We start from the raw sequence: 18,342 nt of genomic DNA, 5'->3' as shown, positions 1-18,342 counted from the left end.
CTAGGGCCCGGAGGTGGGGGGGGGGAGGGAGGAGAGCCAGTGTGTGGGAGCAGAGCAGCACACTAACAAAAATGTCAGCAGCTAAGCTGGGTGCATGCATGAGGCTGAGAAAATATCTTTATGGGCCGATTATACCAAGTTGCAGAGAAAAGAACCAGTGGCCTACTCCTATAAAAAAAAAAAAATTAAACTGTTAACCCAAGGATAGTATCCACCTCTCGCCACAAACCAGTAGCCTGTTATCAGAACCTGGCAGCGGCCTTCTTTATTTTGGTTGGGACGCTCTGATGGTGGGTTAAAGGAAAAACCAGTAGCCGATCCCCAGCTCTGGCTTTCTCTCTCAAAAGGCAAATGGATTCTTAAGCCTGTCCTCCTGGTGCTGACTATATAAAAGTTATTTTAAACACTAAGACACACACGCACAGCCCCTCCCCCACGCCCATTCACTGTTTCTTGGAAAGAACTCCCGGGAAATGAGTGCACACATCCCCCCCCCCCAGCGAGGAGGGGCGCTCTGCCCCCTTCTCCGTGCCAGATCAGAACAGCAGAGAAGCTTTCAGACACAGGCTCTTTCTCCAAGACTCTGACCTCACCTCCCCAAACACACGCTTTTTTTTTTTTTTTTTCCCTTTGTAACACTCCAACCCCACCCCCTCCTGCAGCACCGAGTCATTTCTGTTTTCCAGGAAAAAAGAAACCCCTTGGATTTCACAGAATTCAGCTCCCGGGTAAGCAAAGCGCTCTCTGCAGTCTGATCTCCGCCTCTCAGCAGCGCTTTCAAACGCCCACCCCCTCAAATTAAAGAGCTTTCTGATTTTATTTTTTTTTTAACATTTAATCCAGGAGCATTTGATCAACCAAGCATAAAGGCATCTGTCTTCAGCCTGGCTTTTTTTTTTTTTTTTGTTCAGTTCAAATGCTCACATCAAGAGGGTTTTTCGTATGATGGGCTCAGTTTCATAATGTGCCACGAGTTCTCTTCTCTTGCACGCTCTTGCCACGCCTACCCCCTTCGTGGCACGGTCACCCCACCTTATCCCCATGAACCCCTTGCCAACAGAGCAAGCGAAGAGAGGGGACGGAACCTGCCCTTTCATAATATTCTTAAGGTGATACAACCGTCTTAGCAAAGAAAAAGGAGTCCAATTTTGTTTTCTGGGATTCCAGCATGTTATTCATATTTTTGTTATTAATAAATGCAAGATTTCACGTCATCGCCCTCTGAACTTTAAAAACCAAACTCTTTGTTCACGGTTATTTTCACACGCACGCTAACCGGTGCCCCTCTGTTTTAGGGAGACCCAAAAAAAAAAAAAAACCCAGCAACTCCACCCCCCTCCACTGCAGTTTATATGAATATCCTAGAGCAATAAAAAGAAAACCTGGCAGCTAATAACAAAATACAGAGTTGCAATACGTTTCCTTTGGCGACTGGTTTGAGTGGAAGGGGGGAACATGTTGCAAAAATGGTTGTAAACCACAAGTTGCTGTAGATGCAAAAAGCTAAAAAGCAAATCTGGAAAGGAGGGTGAACTGCAGGTTAGAGGATGAGGAGGGAAAAGCAAGGCTGGGTCCTCTGAGCACGAGGATGGGGAGGGAAAGCACTGATCAATGCCTGGGGTGACTACATGTAGCTCCAGTACAAAAGAGAAAAAAAATTAAAACCGTCACGTAATAGAAAGAAAACTGCAGCACGTCTAGAAAGGGAAGTGGCGGGGAAGGGGAGGGAGGAGGCAGAGTGGGCAGGCTTGAACTGGAGAGTAAACTGACTCACTAAAGCGTGGACGAAAAGGGGATGGGACGCGAGCAGTGCCAGTCATGGGGTGGCCCTGTGCGAGTTTCCAAAAAAAAAAAAAAATTAAAAGGGGGCAGGATAATCGATCGCGAAAGTCCAAAGGAAAGCTGAAGTGGGGGCTCGGCCGACAGCAGGGAGAAGGGGGTGGGGCCGCACGCAGCCCGTGCCAGGACGGGCTGCGTGCGGCGGGGTTCACGAGAAATGGAGACTCTGAAGGAGTCGTGGGCTGGAAGGACAGAGAGGGGAGCTGAGGGGACCGAGAGGGAGATGTGAGCTCGGGAGCGTGGTAGCTGCATAGGAGGGAGGGAGAGGGAGAGGGGGGGGGGACACTGAGCGAAGCGGTAGGCAGGTGGGTGGAGAAGAGAATGGCTAAGGCGGTAGATGGAGGGAGGGACTCTGATCGGAGTAGAGCGTTAGGTAAAGGGAGGGGCTAGGCAGGGCGGTAGGTGCATGGGAGGGGGGGACACTGAGCGAGACGGTAGAAAGCATGGAGGGCAGCGCGAAGCGGGACGCGCGGGTAGAGTGATGGAGGATTAGCGGAATGGGGCGAGAGGGGGAGGAGGAGGAATGGAGTGGGCAGGGCGGCGGAGTGGGATGGGCGGCAGGCAGATGGAGGGGAAGCGGGATGGCAGGGTGGAGGCGCATGGAGGGGTGGAAGAGGCAATAGAGAGATGGGGGAGCGGACTGGGCAGGATGGAAGGGGCATAGAGGAGGAGGAGGAGAAGAAATGGGGGAGACAAAGTGGGCAGGGTGGCTGGAAAGGGAGAGGCAGCGGAGAAACGAAGGGCAGCGCAGAGTAGGCGAGGGGGGAAGAGATGGAGGGGAGTGGCGTGAGCAGAGTGAAAGTGCCCGGAGGGCGGCAGCGGCGGCGGCAGTACCTGTGTGGGTCCGCATGTGCGCCTTCAGATGGGACGACTTGCCGTACACTTTGTCGCAGCCCTGGAAGTGGCAGGGGTGGCGCTTGCCCGGCGAGGGCTGCGGGCGGAGCAGCGCGGCGTGGCCGGGCGTCGGGGTGGTGGCCGGGGTCTGGCCCGGGGTGCTGGCCGTGCCGTCGGACAGCGTGGTGTAGCCGCTCTCCAGGTCCCCGGCCGAGGAAGAGTTGCTGCTCTCCGAGTGGGCGGACATGGGGCGGAACTTGCCCAGGTCGGTCAGGATGTTGGCCACGGCCAGCAGGTTGGTGCCGCCGCCGGTGAGCGTGTCCCGCACCTCGCGGTCCTCGCTGCCCTCGGGCTCCGGCGCCCGGCTGTGCACCACCGCGCCGCTGGAGATGGACACCAAGCACTCGGCGGCGAAGTAATCCAGGCAGGCGAAGGCAGACATGCTGCTGCTGCTGCTGCTGTGTCCTGGAGGCGCCGATTCGCGGGCTGAGCCGGGGTCAGACCTCGCCTTCCTCGCTGGGACGCGCTGCAGCCTCTTTGTGTCTAAAAAAGCCGGTTCATGCGCACCGCCTCCGCCCCCACTTCCCCACTCCCACCGCCTCCCCAGCGCAGTGACGCACCAGCCCTGGCACCGGGGGAGAGCCCTGCCCTGCTGGGAGATGCCCAGCCTGCCGAGGGTGGGGCAGAGGGAGCGCAAAGCTGCCCTGCTGGGAGATGCCAGTCAAGAGTTCAGAGTTGCTTGCTTGGGGGGGGGGGGGGGGGGGGGGGTGCACATGGAGTGGGAGGTGGAGGAGAGGATCCAGAGAGAGAGAGAGAGAGCTCTCAGATATGACTTGCTGAGAAATCCTCAGCCTTGGGGAGGGGAAGCAGTAATGGGTATAAGACCTGCTTGCTGGGAGACGCCCAACTTGCTGGGGGGGTGGGGGGTGACAGAAGGAGCTCAGACCTGCCCTGTTTGGGGTGAATGGGGGGGAGAGAAGGTATTCTGAGTTCAGAGAGAGAGAAATCTACCCAGCTGGGAGATACCTAGACTTGGGTGCGGAGAAGCAGGAGGCTCAGACCTGATTCCCCTTCTGTTGGAAGAGGAATTGGGAGTTTAGACCTTCTTTGCTTGCAGTGCAAGAAGAGGAGGAAAGGGATCTAGAGAGAGCTCAGACCTGCTCTGCCCTGAGGTGCAGGGGACAAGCTAAAGAAAGAGGCTTGCTTTGCTGGGAGATGCATAGCCTGTGGAGGAAGGGGGAGGGGCAGGGCAGAGGGATCTTAGACCTGTCTTGGCATGGAGGGGGGCCTGCAATCCAGAGAGAGAGCAAGATCAGCCTACCCTACTTTGGGGTTGGGGGAAGGTGCAGAGGGAGTAGAGCTCTCTGCTGGGAGGTTCTCAGCGGGGGGGGGATCCAAAAAGGGTGTGGAATCAGATTGCCCTGCTTCCGTGGAGAGGGAAGCAGAACCAGAGAGAGACCTGCTCTGTTGGAAGATGTCTAGCCTCTGCAAGGAATGCAGAGAGTGGGGAAGGTGCAGAAGGATTGGAGACCTACTCTACTTATGGTAGATGGAGGGGGGGGGGGGGGGGGGTTTCCAGAGAGAGAGAGCTGTAGTGCTGGAAGATACTCAGCCTGCCAGGGGGAGGGGCAGAGGAAGCTCAGACATGGCCTTCTGGGAGAAGCTCAGCCTACAGGAGGTGGAGGTGGCAGAACGAACTTAGATCTGCCCTTCATGGAATACATGGGGGATACAGCAAAAGAGAGAGATCTGCCATGGTGGGAGATGTACAGCATTCTTGTAGGGGGGAGGATTTGTAGAAGGAGCAGAGTGACCTGCTCTGCTTGGGGTGACTGGCATGCAGGGGGTGGGAGATCCAGAGAGAGAGAAAGAGCTCAGACTTGCTCTGCTGGGAGATGCCCAGCCTGCAGGGAGCTCTGACCTGCCCTGTTTGGGGTGCATGGAATGCCTAGGATGGGAAGGGACATAATCCAGGGAGAGAGAGAGAGAACCGAGAGGTTCCCATCCAGTGGGAAGGGGAAAAGGAGCACAGATCTGCCTGCTTGGGTTGCCTGGGGTGGAGGGCTGGATCCAGAGAGAATGCTCAGACCTGCCCTGCTGGGAGATGTCCAACCTGTGCGGGTGGGCAGAGGACACAGGGAGCTCTGACCTGCTCTACTTGGGCTGCAAGTAGTGCATGGCAGGTGGTGGATTCAAAGAGAGAGAGCGTGAAGATGTGCCCTGCTGAACACTATTATTTTCTGCTGCCTTGGATAATCTCTCTTCTCACCTCCTTTCCTATATAAAGGCCAAGGATCACTTGGGCGTTACTTCCCAAGCTGCTCTTTATCTGGAAATCAAGGTCTCAGGCTGCCTAACTACTAGGCCAGTGGATTGTCTAATTCTTAACTTAAAACAAGATCTTGGTCCTACCTAAACTCATCTTCACAGATGCAGCATTTCATATGGATTCCATAGTGACGGATTCTTCTTCCTTCTGTTTTACATTGTCCTGATTCTCAGACACACACACACTGGATTCCCAGGATATCACCAAAACAGCACTGTTTGATAATAGAAAGAATCACTTTTCTTGGCAGGTGTTAAGCCACAGTTTCTGTATTCCATCAGATATGAGCCTCTAAATATGGGTGTCTGAGAGTCAACAGGGATGGGGTAATGAGAGACAGACAGATGAGAAGAGAGGAGAGAGGAAGGAAGGGAGAGACAGGAAAGGGAGAGAGAATATAGCAACCCAATATCATAGCAACTGTAGTGAGGGACAATAAGATATAGACACAGACAGATCTCTGTTCTCATCATATTGTCTTACCTCTCTTCTTGTCTGCCCCGCACTGCTAATAGTTCCCCCCACCCACAGGATCATCCATGCCCTGTTCTGTATGGCAGACCAGATAGCCCTGTCTCTAACTCTCTCTCAATCTTTCTGTCCTTCCTCCCCCCCATGGAAAGGTTCTAAAAATTCTTTCTTCTTGGCACCCCAGGTAAATATTCCCTCTCAGTTCCTCTCCCTCCCTCCCCATCAGCTATCTTTTTCTCTCTCCATTCCCAGTCTCCTCTCAGATTCAAGAAATTTTCTTGGCATGACAATTTGTTCATGCGTTGGGCCTGATGTCTATGGGAAAACAGCTTAGTGAATCCGGCCCTACATGAGACGAGGAAAGAACTACAAAGCACAGAAGAGAAATACCAAACACAGTCCTAGAAGCCAACTCCTAGGACTGTACAAATTACCCCTCCTTAGACACAGTTTGCTGAATATTAGGGGTGCTCAAGCACCCACAGACCTGGCAATTATGAAGACAGACCTTGGCTGCTGGTCAGATTATGTTGCTTGAGTGGTGGCAGGACAAAACATATTTTGCTACGGTCTCTCCTGTTTCCCCCAGAGTTTTCCTGCTCTTCTTTTTTGTGTGTGGAAAGTCTCTTATTTTTATTTTATTTTATTTTATTTTATTTTATTTTATTTTATTTATTTATTTATTTATTTATTTATCTATTTATCTATCTATCTATCTATCTATCTATCTATCTATCTATCTATCTATCTATCTATCAACCGCTTAACCGAAATAGGTATCTCCGGCCTAGCCCTGCTATGGTTCAAATCCTACCTTTCTAACAGAAAGTTCTCCGTCAAGATAGGAAACGCCAACTCCACGCTCTACCCCTTGTCCCAAGGCGTCTCCCAAGGCTCCTCTCTCTCCTCTACCCTTTTCAATATCTATCTCACTCCTCTATGTCACCTCCTCACTGACCTTGGCCTCAAATTCTACCTCTATGCAGATGACGTGCAAATCATCATTCCCATTCACAACTCCCTCTCAGATGCCCTTGCCTTCTGGAACACATGTCTTGCTAACATAAATGACTTCCTCTCCAACATCCACCTTGCACTAAACTCCTCTAGAATGGAGCTGCTCCTCATCTCTCCTCACCTCCCTCCTAAACCCCTGATCTCCAATGACCCAGCTTTCAACACCATAATGCCCCACACCACCGTAAGAGACCTTGGAGTAATCCTAGATCAACAACTCAATCTAAAAAAACAGATCAACACCACCCTCAAAGAAGGTTTCTTTAAGCTCAATATCCTGAAGAAACTCAGACCCCTCCTCCACCATCATGGCTTCCGTACCGTCATCCAAGCTACCCTCTCATCAAAGCTCGACTACTGTAACGCCCTCTTCCTTGGTCTACCCTCCTCCACCACCAAACCCTTACAAATGTTCCAAAATGCCATCGCCAGGGTCATTACCAACTCACGGAAAGCCGATCACATCACTCCTATACTCAAAGAACTCCACTGGCTCCCCATCGCATCCCAAATTCTCTTTAAAACCTTAACCATAGTTCACAAATCCATCCACACATACAACTCTAACTGGCTAGATGAACCCTTTTGTCACATATGCACCGTACGACCCACCCGTACTGTCAATAAAGGCACCCTCTCCATTCCCCCCTTAAAAAAAGCCCACCTTACTTCCACCAGGGATCGCGCCCTTTCCATTGCAGGCCCCAAGCAATGGAACGCCCTCCCCACCACACTCAGGCAGGAGCCATGTTACTCCAAGTTCAGAAAAAAACTCAAAACATGGCTCTTCCGACAAGCCTACCCTGACTAACCTCCCCCTCCCCCCCCCTTGACCCTAACTTATTGCTCCTCCCCCTACCCTACCAACCCCCGCCCTCCTGATCCCTCTCCTATACTTTCCTATAAGTAACCCACTTAAATTTGTATTCTTTCCTGTAAATAGCACGTTACAGCCTCAACTCTTGTAAATAATCTGCCTAAACTTGTATATATTCCTCTAAATAGCTCGTTACAGTTTTAATGCTTTAACTTTCTATGCCCCCTGCTCTATGTATAATCCTCCTTGTTTTCCCCTCCCTGTTGATTGTAATTTCTGCCTTTAGTTACAATGTGAACCGGTATGATGTTTGCATACTAATACCGGTATATAAAAGTTTTCAAATAAATAAATAAATATATACCGACATTCATCTCAATTGAGATATCACACCAGTTTACATTCAGGTACTGTAGGTATTTCTCTATCCCCAGAGGACTTACAATCTAAGTTTTTGTACCTGAGGTAATGTAGGGTAAAGTGACTTGCCCAAGGTCACAAGGAGCGATAGCAGGACTTGAACCTTGGTTTCCTGGTCCATAGTCCAGTGCTCTAACCACTAGGCTATTCCTTTTCTTGGTCAATAGGGGGAAACGTGCATCCTTCTATCTTTGTATTTTGCGCACTACATGAAAAAATGCTTTTCTAGCTCTCCAGTTTTGTCTGGCTTCTTGGTGTTTCTGTTTTTTATTTATTGACAATTTTTATTAACTGATGCACAACATCAAAGCATTACAAGAAAGCATAAGTGAAACAGTCAGGTATCCCCCAACATCCAAAGATCTCCCACCCACCCCATTACAGCAGATGCATGTGGAAATATAAAGACAAAGGAGAAAGTCTAGAATACATGTTATGGAAAGTTTTCAGGCGAAATCTCATACAGAAGCATAAGAGGCATAACCAAGGATAGCTCTCAACGTATTTTATTCGATGATTATCCCTTTAGCCTTCTCTATAGATAAGCTGGTGATAAGGGGCACTCCAGGAAATCTTTACAGGCTGTGCCTTATGGATTATTAGCCATGAACAAGAAGAGAGGAGGGGGAGGGGTAATAATAGTCGGGGGAGAGTAATGACTGGATCTCCCACATTTAAAATATGAAAGGTGATACTTTTCAGCTTAAGGACACCACACCTTCTGGAAAGAGGTTATCTGCTGGGACAGTGAGGCGGTTATGTACGCCATACGATAACAAAAGTGCAGTCTAGAGAGCACGGCCTGTAAAGTTGGAACTAACACCTGTTTTCAGCCTAGGGCTACCTAACAGCGAGCTGCTATAAACATATATATACCTGCTGACAAAATCGCTGCTGGTGCTTGTCTACCCCCGCGGTTGGTATATTGAGAAAGTCCGCCCCAGCATTAAGTGGGATGCCCGTTCCCAAAACAGAGGATAACCCAATCCATCACGTGTCTCACCTGACCACCAGATATGAAAAAAGGAGCCCCTCTATCCACACCCCGCCCAGCAAGTATCCGCACAGGAAGGGTACTACATAGCATGTATTCATGGCGGCGTCAAATACCATCTCTAAAGCATTATCTTGAAATTTAGGAATTCTTTATGTATTTAGAGGCCTCTCATAATCTCAGGCCCTAAACTAGCTTACGTAGCTTATGCCTAAATCCGCACTGATTTTGTTTTTTTGAGAGGAGCATTAAAGACTCTAAAAGCCCTTCTGCTTATACCTCTGATTTAGCCCATCCCTCATCCCACACCATTTTTTGGTATTCTTTCTTATCTGTGGACTCCCTTAGCATGGCTGCATACCCGCTGTATCCTGGGCAACCTCCGTCTCCCCTTTGTAAGGTGTAACTGAGAACAGTAAGCTGAGCTGTGCAGTGAAGAAGCCACAGTTGGACACAAGCTTCTGGGCTGGTGGAGTATCCTACCTGGACCAGGGGACAGGGTGGAGCTGGTTTCTAGTTCCTTCCCACCTAGGGAGGAGTATATTATCCAGCTGCTTCAGAAAAGGAGCAGTTCCAAAGTTACCTGAGACTTGCACAGCTTCCACGAGTAGTCATGAAAAGTCCAGACCTCTTTTCCAAACTCTCATCCCTGCTGCAGACTTTCACACATATGACCACATAATAGGGCTGGGTTAGGACCCTTATGTATAGATGGAGGGCCAAGGGAGTTGTTTTTCTGGTAAGAATCCCTGAAATTAGTCTCTACAACTAGACAGGGAGAATTATAAAATATATACACATGAATGACCAGCATTTTAACCAGGCTCAGCAGATTCAGATGCCTTATCCTACCTGATCCCTCCACACTTGCATACACACTTCTGCCTCGTCCCCAACACTTTATGTACACGCACACACACACGCACACACACACACACACACACACACTTGCTGCTGCCCTCCCTCCCCCCCACACACGCTCTGTCTCCTCCCTCAATAAACATACCGTGTTTCCCGGCACCCCCCACCCCCATCCACCCACACAGTCCTGCATGTTATACTCTATCAAAATCCTCATGAACTGCACAGCAGAGATCTTAGGGCAGGAAGTCTGATTTAGAAAAAAAAAAAATCCTCTTCAAAAGAAGATTCCCCCTTTGAAAACTTGGCCTCTTTGCTCATCACGGCGCCTGTCTCCTGTGATATTCTGAATGGGAAGGATTAGGCAGGCTGAACACTACACTCAGCCTCGACCTCCATTACAGGAAGCACTCGGAGATGACAGCATGTGTCCAAATAAGCCCAAACTCACTTATTTACCCTGAGTTTGGGCTTCTTTTATTAGTGATTCACTTTTTTTTTTTAAACTAATAGGTGGCTTATTATTGAGCTATTTTTGTTCCAGCTTGCGTTTATTTAGGTGGGATTCGTGCCCTGCTGTTCCTGTCACCTCTGGCTGACATGCCAGTGGCATGGCCTTGGTGGACTATGGCCCACCCAACCAGGGCTGACGGAATAATGCAGTCGTGGGATCCCATCCCCGTAACGGCGAAGAAGTCTGATCCCCACCGAAGCAAAGCCGCCACGGGAGCTCATCCCCATGGCGGCAAAGAAGTCCAGCCCCACCGAAGCAAGGTTGCCATAGGAGCTCAACCCCGTGGCAGCAAAGAAGAAGCCCGACCCTTCTGGAGCAAGGCTACCACGGGAGGTCATCCCTGTGGCAGCGAAGAGGAAGTCCGGCCCCGCCAAAGCAAGGATGCCACAGGAGCTCATCCCCGTGGCAGCAAAGAAGAAGCCCGACCCTTCTGGAGCAAGGCTACCACGGGAGGTCATCCCTGTGGCAGCGAAGAGGAAGTCCGGCTCCGCCGAAGCAAGGATGCCACAGGAGCTCATCCCCGTGGTGGCGAAGATGAAGGCCCACCGGAGTAAAGCCACAGCAGGAGCCCATCCCTATGGTGGCAGTAGAAGAGGTTTGGCGGTGAGGCCTGGTGTGTGCATATGAGAATGGGAACCTGGGTGTTTATATGTGAGAATGGGAGCCTGAGTGTGGGTGTTTGTGTGTGAAAGAATGGGAGCCTGGGAGTGAGAGTGAGACACTGTGTGTGTGTGTGTGGTAGAACGTGCGAGTGAGAGCTTGTGTGTGTAAGGGAGTCTGTGAGAGAAAGCATGAGCCTTTGTGTGTGTGTGAAAAGAGAGGACGGGAAGAAGATAGGAGAGAGAAGAAATGGAAAGAAAAGAGTGACCCTGAAAAAAGAATTAGGAAAAGTCTGACAAAGGGAAAGTATCAAAAAGAGACCCGGACCAACTGATTAGAAAAATAAAAAGATCAGACAACAAAGGTGAAAAAATAAATATTTTGTGATTTTAGCAATTGGAATATGCCATCTTTGGGAATGTGCATTTCTTATACTTTTTAGTTTTGCTATTTCTTCAGTATTCCACTGAGTGGTTTCTCAGGCTTTCTATTTTGGTTTTATCTGCATGTTAATTTGTAGTCTCTTATTTCTGTATTAGGTAAGGGTTGGTCTTTGTTTTGCCTGTGTGTGTGTGTGTGACTGAAGTGCAGTATTTCTGCTAGTGTGTAGTTTCTCTGTAGCAGTCCGGCTTCTTCTGTTACCCTAGTAGGTGTTGTATTAGTGTCCTAGGGCCTGGTGTAGTATTTGCATTGCTGTTTTTTCATAAGATTGCTGTTATATGAGTCCTGAGAGTCAGTGCTGTGACTGTATTGTTGTGGAGCGCTCGGAGAGCGATCCCACTTCCTGAGAGAGGTGTGTCCTTGGGCCGCGGCTCGACCCCAGAGGATTCCGAAGAGGGCCGCGGGAGGCGTGGCATGCCCGAGCATGGGTTGGACGGAAGCAAGACTGGAGTGATGACCAGGCGACAGGCCCTCCTTCGGACCTGCACGCTTCGGAAGACCCAACAACGCAATGTTGGTCTTGTGAACAGTCCTCCGACCGTTCCCAGCCCTTTCGGACCTGCCGCAGGGTACGGCACGAAGCGGCAGGCCGGATGGAGGCCAGGACAGCGAAGACTGGAACATAGATTCAGACGAGACTCAGAAGCAGGGTACTGGAAGTGCAGACGTAGACTCAGAAGCAAGGTACTGGACGTGCAGACGAAGACTCAGAAGCAAGGTACTGGAAGTGCAGACGAAGACTCAGAGACAAGATACTGGACGTGCTGCCGTAGAGTCAGAAGCAAGGTACTGGAAGTGCAGACGAAGACTCAGAAGCAAGGTACTGGGAGTGCAGAGGTAAACTCAGAAGCGAGGTACTGAAGGTACAGAGGTAGATTCAGAGGCGAGGTACTGAAGATGCAGAGGTAGGTTCAGAAACGAGGTACTGAAGGTGCAGATGTAGACTCAGGAACAAGGACTGAAGGAAGACATGGGCACTGTCCCTCAGGGCACCCCGCTCAGACCACTCCTGGGACTGAGTCAAGGGCCACCCTGTCCCACGCGTCCCCAACACTGCCTTGGAGGGTAGGTCACGGGCCACGCTGGGAACGGGAGAATGCAGGAGAGATCCAGGCGAAGCAAACTCCGATGCTGGGATACTGACATCCGAAGCCCCGTCGGCTGGCAGGAAGGGAAGCTCCAAAACACAGGGACGAATCCCACCTGTTGGCCACTCCAGGGCCCAACAGGCCAGAAGGCTCAGGAGCCAGACGAAGACAAAGAGCAGAACATCTGGGACTGGATTAGGAACTGGATCAGGCATCGACATCAAGGCAACAGGGAAGAAGCAAGTTGCTGCACACCGGCAGCCAAAGTAGGATTGCTGCACACCGGCAGCCAAGGTAGGATTGCTGCACACCGGCAGCCAAGGCAGGTAACAGGGTCAGGAACAAGGACTTCTCAGAGAGTTAGAAACGAGGTACATGGCTTGCATCACAGATGGCCCTAATCAGCCCACCCCGAGGGCTGGTCACGGACCACGGCGTGGCTTGCCGCGAGGTACCAGGACATTGGAGGACACAGGATCAAGGTGCTAGCTTTCACGAGATTCAAGAACAAGGTACTTAGCTTTCAGGCGAGTTTCAGGATCAAGGTGCAAGGCTTGTAATATCTGGGCTGGACCATGGATACCGGATTAGGAATCAGACCTCAAGGCAGGAACAGGAACAAGCGAACATCAGGACTGGAACAACTGGAGACATCAGGACTGGAACAACTGGACAAGAAGCTCCGACAGGAAACATGGAACACTGGACCTTGCAGAAGGCTGGAACTCAAGGCAGCTCCTGGAACGAGGATCTCAGGAGTGACCAACTCCTTGCGAAGGCCAAGACAGACTGAACGCTGAGCCCTTTAGTAGCGCTGAAGTGGACAATGCCCAGGGAGGGGTCAGCAGGGGGCCACACCTGGCTGACCCTTGAAGAGGAGCAGAGAGGCGCACGCTCGCGCCCTAGGAGACTGGAGAGCTGGTGCTGGAAGCTGGTGGCATCCTCAGCCACGTGGAGGAGCCATGGAAGCCAGGCAAGCATGGGGGCAGCCCTGCCCTGAAGCTGGAGAAGTGGCAGGCTGCTGGAGCGGCCTCCAGCCGCGAAGTCAGAAGCAGGAGAGAAGGTAAGGCTGGCTGCAGGGGCTGTGTAGGCTGCAGGCACCGGCAGGGACGCCCTCCCTGCCGGCTGAGGACCCCGGGAAGGCAGAGGCACGTCGGGGAGAGCCCGGAAAGACAGCGGGGTTCCCGGCCGTGAGGGAGAGCTCGCGGTGGGTCGGCCCCGCTGCAAGGAGGAGAAGGCAGCCGGGGAGGAGCCTGGACACTGCGGAGAGACCGCGGCAGTGGCAGCAGCGTCGGCGGCTCGACTAGCCGCGTGAAGGTGAGGGCCTGCCCGCGCTCCTTGCGGGCAGGATCGTAACATGTATGGTATTGCAAGGTTCTCGATGTCTCTTTTTTTTGTAGGAGTTTGTGTTACTTTGCAAAATGTTCAGTGGAGGGATATTTTTTGCTGAAGTGACACCAGAGTGAATTTTTTTTTTCTTTCATGTTGGTTGTAATGTGAATTGTCCTAGCTCTGCTCTGCACCTGTTCTGATGAATAATGCTATTTTATTATAATTATGAAGATTTCTGGCTTTCTGCATAAAAGATTCATGAAAGAATACATTTATTTTTGTTTTATTACATGATTGGATGTTTGTTTTCTTTGCTTTTTACATGATATACTTGTGCATTTATAAACTGTAATAAATATAAAATACATTAATACAGATTAATAAGGAATTTGTTTTGGGCTTGTTTTTTCAGCAAAGCGCACGTGTTCTTCCATAAATACCTGGCAACACTGGCACGCGTGAGTGTGTGTGTGTGAGTGGTGTTATGGGAGGAAACAGTGAGGAAGCTGCCTTGTCTGCTGTGAAATGCAGCAGGGCTTTCCCCGTACACTGTGCAGGAATAAGAATGGGGAAGTGATTTTATTTTTAAGAGCTTAGGAGCTTGTGTCTGATATTGTACAATGCACCAATAACCTGTGCAACAGGGACTGGTTATTCTGTTCCAGAGAGCTCCTAGGTGCCTGGTGGAGGGGAGTGTCAGGTAATATCCCATTGAACATTTCTCTGCACACGTACACTCTTCATATCTTCTGTGGTTTGACATACATGTTTCATATGAGCAGATCACACCCCAATACAACTGTCTGGTGCCCTAGGGCAGTGCATCTCACACTAGGGTGTTTGGTTTGATGTGAGTTTAAATGCAGTGCAATTCTGCAGTTTTTAAATTGTACGTTTTTGTGAGGGAAGACAGGGAAGTAAAAGGGAGCATACCTTACTCCAGGGCTTCCCAAATTTTGAGCCAATGTGACCCCCATTTTAACACTTGAAAATTCACATGACCCCCAAAGGATGACCAAAACAAATTAGCAGGGGTGAGGTCCCCCTCCAACTCGCAATCCTCACCTTCTCTGCATTCCAGAGGGCCTCCTCTCTTAACCACCTTCCCTCCAGGGGACCTATCCTCTCACCCTCTGTTCCTCTCAGGTCTCCAACCTATCCCTTCTCCCTATTCCCTCCAGCCCTTATGGTATCCCACCAGCTGATCCGGCCTCAGCCTAAGCCCTTCTTATACCCTCCAGCTGATCCTCTATCATCCCTTCACTGTCACCCTGTCCCCCATTCCCTTCTCACTTTCATTCTATCCCCACTCTCCACCTTCTAGGCTCCCCTCCAAACCTTCTTTCACATTCCACCCTGAGGATCCCCTCTCACTCCCACCTCCTCTTACATCCTAGTTGATCTCTCATTACCCCTCTCTCACCCTCCACAGCCAATCCTGCTCTTCCTTATCCAACCCTCAAATCTCTCCTGTACATCATCCCTCCTTTCAAATAGACCCTTCTTCAAACATCCCCCTAGCCAGGTCAGTGACAATATTTTCCTTTTAGCCTTGGCCAAGTGTGGATGACAACTGGATGGAAGAGAGGTCAGGCTGATGACAGGGGAAACATTTTCTTGGGCAGGTTTAGTGGTGGGTGAGGAGAGAGGCACAGTGGCAATCTCTACCGACCCATCCTTACTCAGCCTTCCGCCCCCCCTTCATGGCTGGTCCCTAGCCTGATGAAGATCTGCAAGTAGCAGCAGCATTACTAATGAACGACAGTACAAGGCCAGTGGGCTAGTGCAAGTCCATGGACCCTGCTGTGGCCTTGATCCCTCCTCGTGCATGGCTTCCTGTTACCACAGAAACTCAGGCAAGAGCAGTGCTACAGTAGGGCTGTGAGTGCATGCTGATTCACAGCCCCCACATTGACTTTCACTACAGATGCTGCTGCTGTTGGTAACTGAAGAGTGCAGCCATTTGAAGCACTTGTTACCTCAGCTGAAGGGTTTGTGACCCCCATTTGGGGTCCTGTCCCATAATTTGGGAAGCCCTGCCTTATAAAGTTTGAAAAACTGCCCCAGAGAACATATAGATGCGCTGTGTGTGTGTGTGCATGTGTCTCTCTCTCTGACACATGCGCATTCTTCCGTTCCCCCTCCCCCCTCAATACACAACACTCTTCCTACCTCCCTCCATCTCTCAGTACTTCTGGACTGAAGAGCACAGATACATGGCTATCCCAGTAATGAGAACACTTTGAATTGCAGGCCTTACCTCTGAAGATTATACACATCCCAAAAAAGTGTGACCACCACTAATGGAGGGAACAACAGGTTATTTTATTTTTAGACTTCCAAACAAAAATTACATTTTAATCAGGAACACTAAAAAAGTTAGTGGGGGTTTTTTTTTTCACATAATTCAGTTTGTTAAAATAACATTTATTTATCTATTTACATATATTTATTTGTCGCCTTGTTAAAACGCCCAAAGCGATGTACAACAAAGTAAAATAATACATAAAATATAAAACATAATAAAACAAAATTATACTGGTTCGTATTTCGACCAGATCCTCCACATCCAACCCAACTACGCCATTAATAGATAACATCCGACCAGGTCTCCTTATGCACAAATCACAATATAGGGTAAGTTGTTATCCAGATATTTTAGTTAAAAATTGCATACATCATCCAAGTTTTCAGTTTTCATTAGAATAGCTTTAACTCATGCACAGTCAGACGTACGGACAACACAGTACACATCCTTGAAGATTTGATGTGATTTGGAATGAGGAAAGGTACACGAAGATGAGATTTGTACAATGTGCTCGTACATTGTACAAATCTCATCTTTGTGTATCTTTGACTGTGCATGTAAAACTACCCCCCAAACCCTCTCTCTCTCTCTCTCTCAGGTGTAGTCAGCTGGATAACTTGTAACTAACGTAACTCTTTCCCAGAATGCCCCTAAGTTATCCAACTAAATTTTAATCGAATAATAAGTTATCTGGCTAAAATTTAACCAGATAAGTGCCCAAATATTTATTTAGCTGGATAACTGGTGAGTTATCCAGCTAAATGCTTCTGAATATGGATCTCCACATATCAAATGCCTGGATTTTCTTTCTGAACCTTTATTATGAGTCCATATTTCACTTCGTTGGCCTAGTGCTCAGATGTCCTTAAGCTTCCAGTCTAAATTCCTCCTAAGAAATCCTTAAAATCCCCAAATCATTTTCTGCATTCCTAAATTGTTGTTATTTAATTCTGGTAAACATTTTCCATCTTCTGTGTTCCAGTTTCATTCTATAAGCAGATATTTCCCTAATATTGGTATTATTTTTTGGCTGAGTATCATAATTTTCATCTTCTTTGTATAAAAAAAGATGTTGTAGTGTTTAAGCTATTGAGCCCATATAGATCCCTTCTTCATAAGTCAATTTTTATTTATAAAATTCAGTTCTAAAAGAGGGCCTGAACAGAGCAGCAGGAGATGGGTTTCACCTACTTACTTATGAGGACTAGTTCTTTCCTACAGGTTTGGGGTACAGCACACATTTAGGTTTTTTTTAATCTTTTCAGTGGATCTTTTTTTTTTAAACACCAGTAGCAGTGTTATGTCTTTTTTTTTTTTTTTTCTGTGCCCATGTTGAAGTCATGGCATTTTCTGCAAATTAAGGCTAGGAAGCCACTGGCTGCCAGCACCAAATTCAAACTGGCTGAAGTGTCTCCAAGGGCATTAGTCAAGCCTTCCTGCTTTTCCCAGAGGAATCTGACCTTTTCAGCACCTCCCTCCAGGCAGTTTGAGAAGCAGGCTCTGTCCTTCCAAAAAAAAAAAAAAAATGCAATGATCTGTCCTTAACCTCCTCTTCAAACAAATTCCCACCATGCCTATAGCCAGGGTTAGTTTCTAATGTAAGTGTCCTGTCGTCAAAACAGTGTTCAAGTGCTATCCTCATCCTGCTGTTTTTATTGCCATGCACAGTGGCTTAATTGGGCCACTAACCTGATCCCTGGAATTACAGAAGCTGTAAAGTGAGTGACAAAACAAGCCCCAGAAGATCTTGCCTCTTTCACGCCTTCTCTCAGGACCTTCCCAGATTCAGCAGAAGCTTGGGTCGCATTTGGGAGTCATGTGGGCCTCCCCTTACCGTCCCAGCCTCCTTTTATGGCTCAGGCATAGGATGACAAAGGGAAGCTCATAAGACACACACAGTGGGAGGGAGCCGTGCTTCCAGCTCAGGGAGGTGGGAGCGGGGAGAATATCCTGGGGGCGTCGTCCCCCTATTCTTCTGCCCCCCTCCTTTCTCACAAAGGGGAGCGGAGTGGCAAGACATGAGGAGAGGGAGAGAGAGAGAGAGAGAGAAGCGAAGTTAGGAAGAGATGAGGAAAGGGGGGGGGGGGGGGAGAAGAAAGAGGAAGCCTGAAAGGGGAATGGAGGAGGGAGAGGAGAGGGGAAAAGAAAGGACATCCCAGGCTGATGGAAGATGAAGAAAAAGGGAGAAGCCCTGTTAAAGAAAATAAAAAGTTTACTGATCTTTGCCTGGGTATAGGATGTTGCCACCAGTCAAGCAAGGGACAGCAGGGGCCTGGGATCTTCTCTATTCCTGGCTAGGGAGAGCAGTGTTCGGTTTTCTTAGTTAAGGCTTGATAGTTGCCTCCTGATTAATTTTTGCTGCTGTCTCCCACCCTTCTGGAAAGAGGGTGGTTACTCATTAACCCACAGCAGCAGTCGCCATTTTCTCCAAAGTACAACATTCCTGCGAAGAGCCCTGAAGACCCTTTGTTAATCTA

General features: G+C 49.4%; 1 protein-coding gene across 1 annotated transcript in view; it reads right to left on the bottom strand.

Annotated features, from left to right (window-relative positions):
• Nucleotides 1-3,207, bottom strand: part of KLF16 (Kruppel like factor 16) — a 71,173-nt gene extending 67,966 nt beyond the window's left edge. Inside the window, exon 1 of the mRNA XM_029613955.1 lies at nucleotides 2,674-3,207. Within this exon, the coding sequence (XP_029469815.1) occupies nucleotides 2,674-3,115 (442 nt within the window). The 5' untranslated portion in view covers nucleotides 3,116-3,207. The remainder of the gene's footprint in view (nucleotides 1-2,673) is intronic.
• Nucleotides 3,208-18,342: the final 15,135 nt, after the last annotated feature.

The sequence above is a fragment of the Rhinatrema bivittatum genome, chromosome 8 (assembly GCF_901001135.1).
Source record: "Rhinatrema bivittatum chromosome 8, aRhiBiv1.1, whole genome shotgun sequence".
NCBI lineage: Eukaryota > Metazoa > Chordata > Amphibia > Gymnophiona > Rhinatrematidae > Rhinatrema > Rhinatrema bivittatum.
This window is presented reverse-complemented; position numbering and strand designations above follow the sequence as displayed.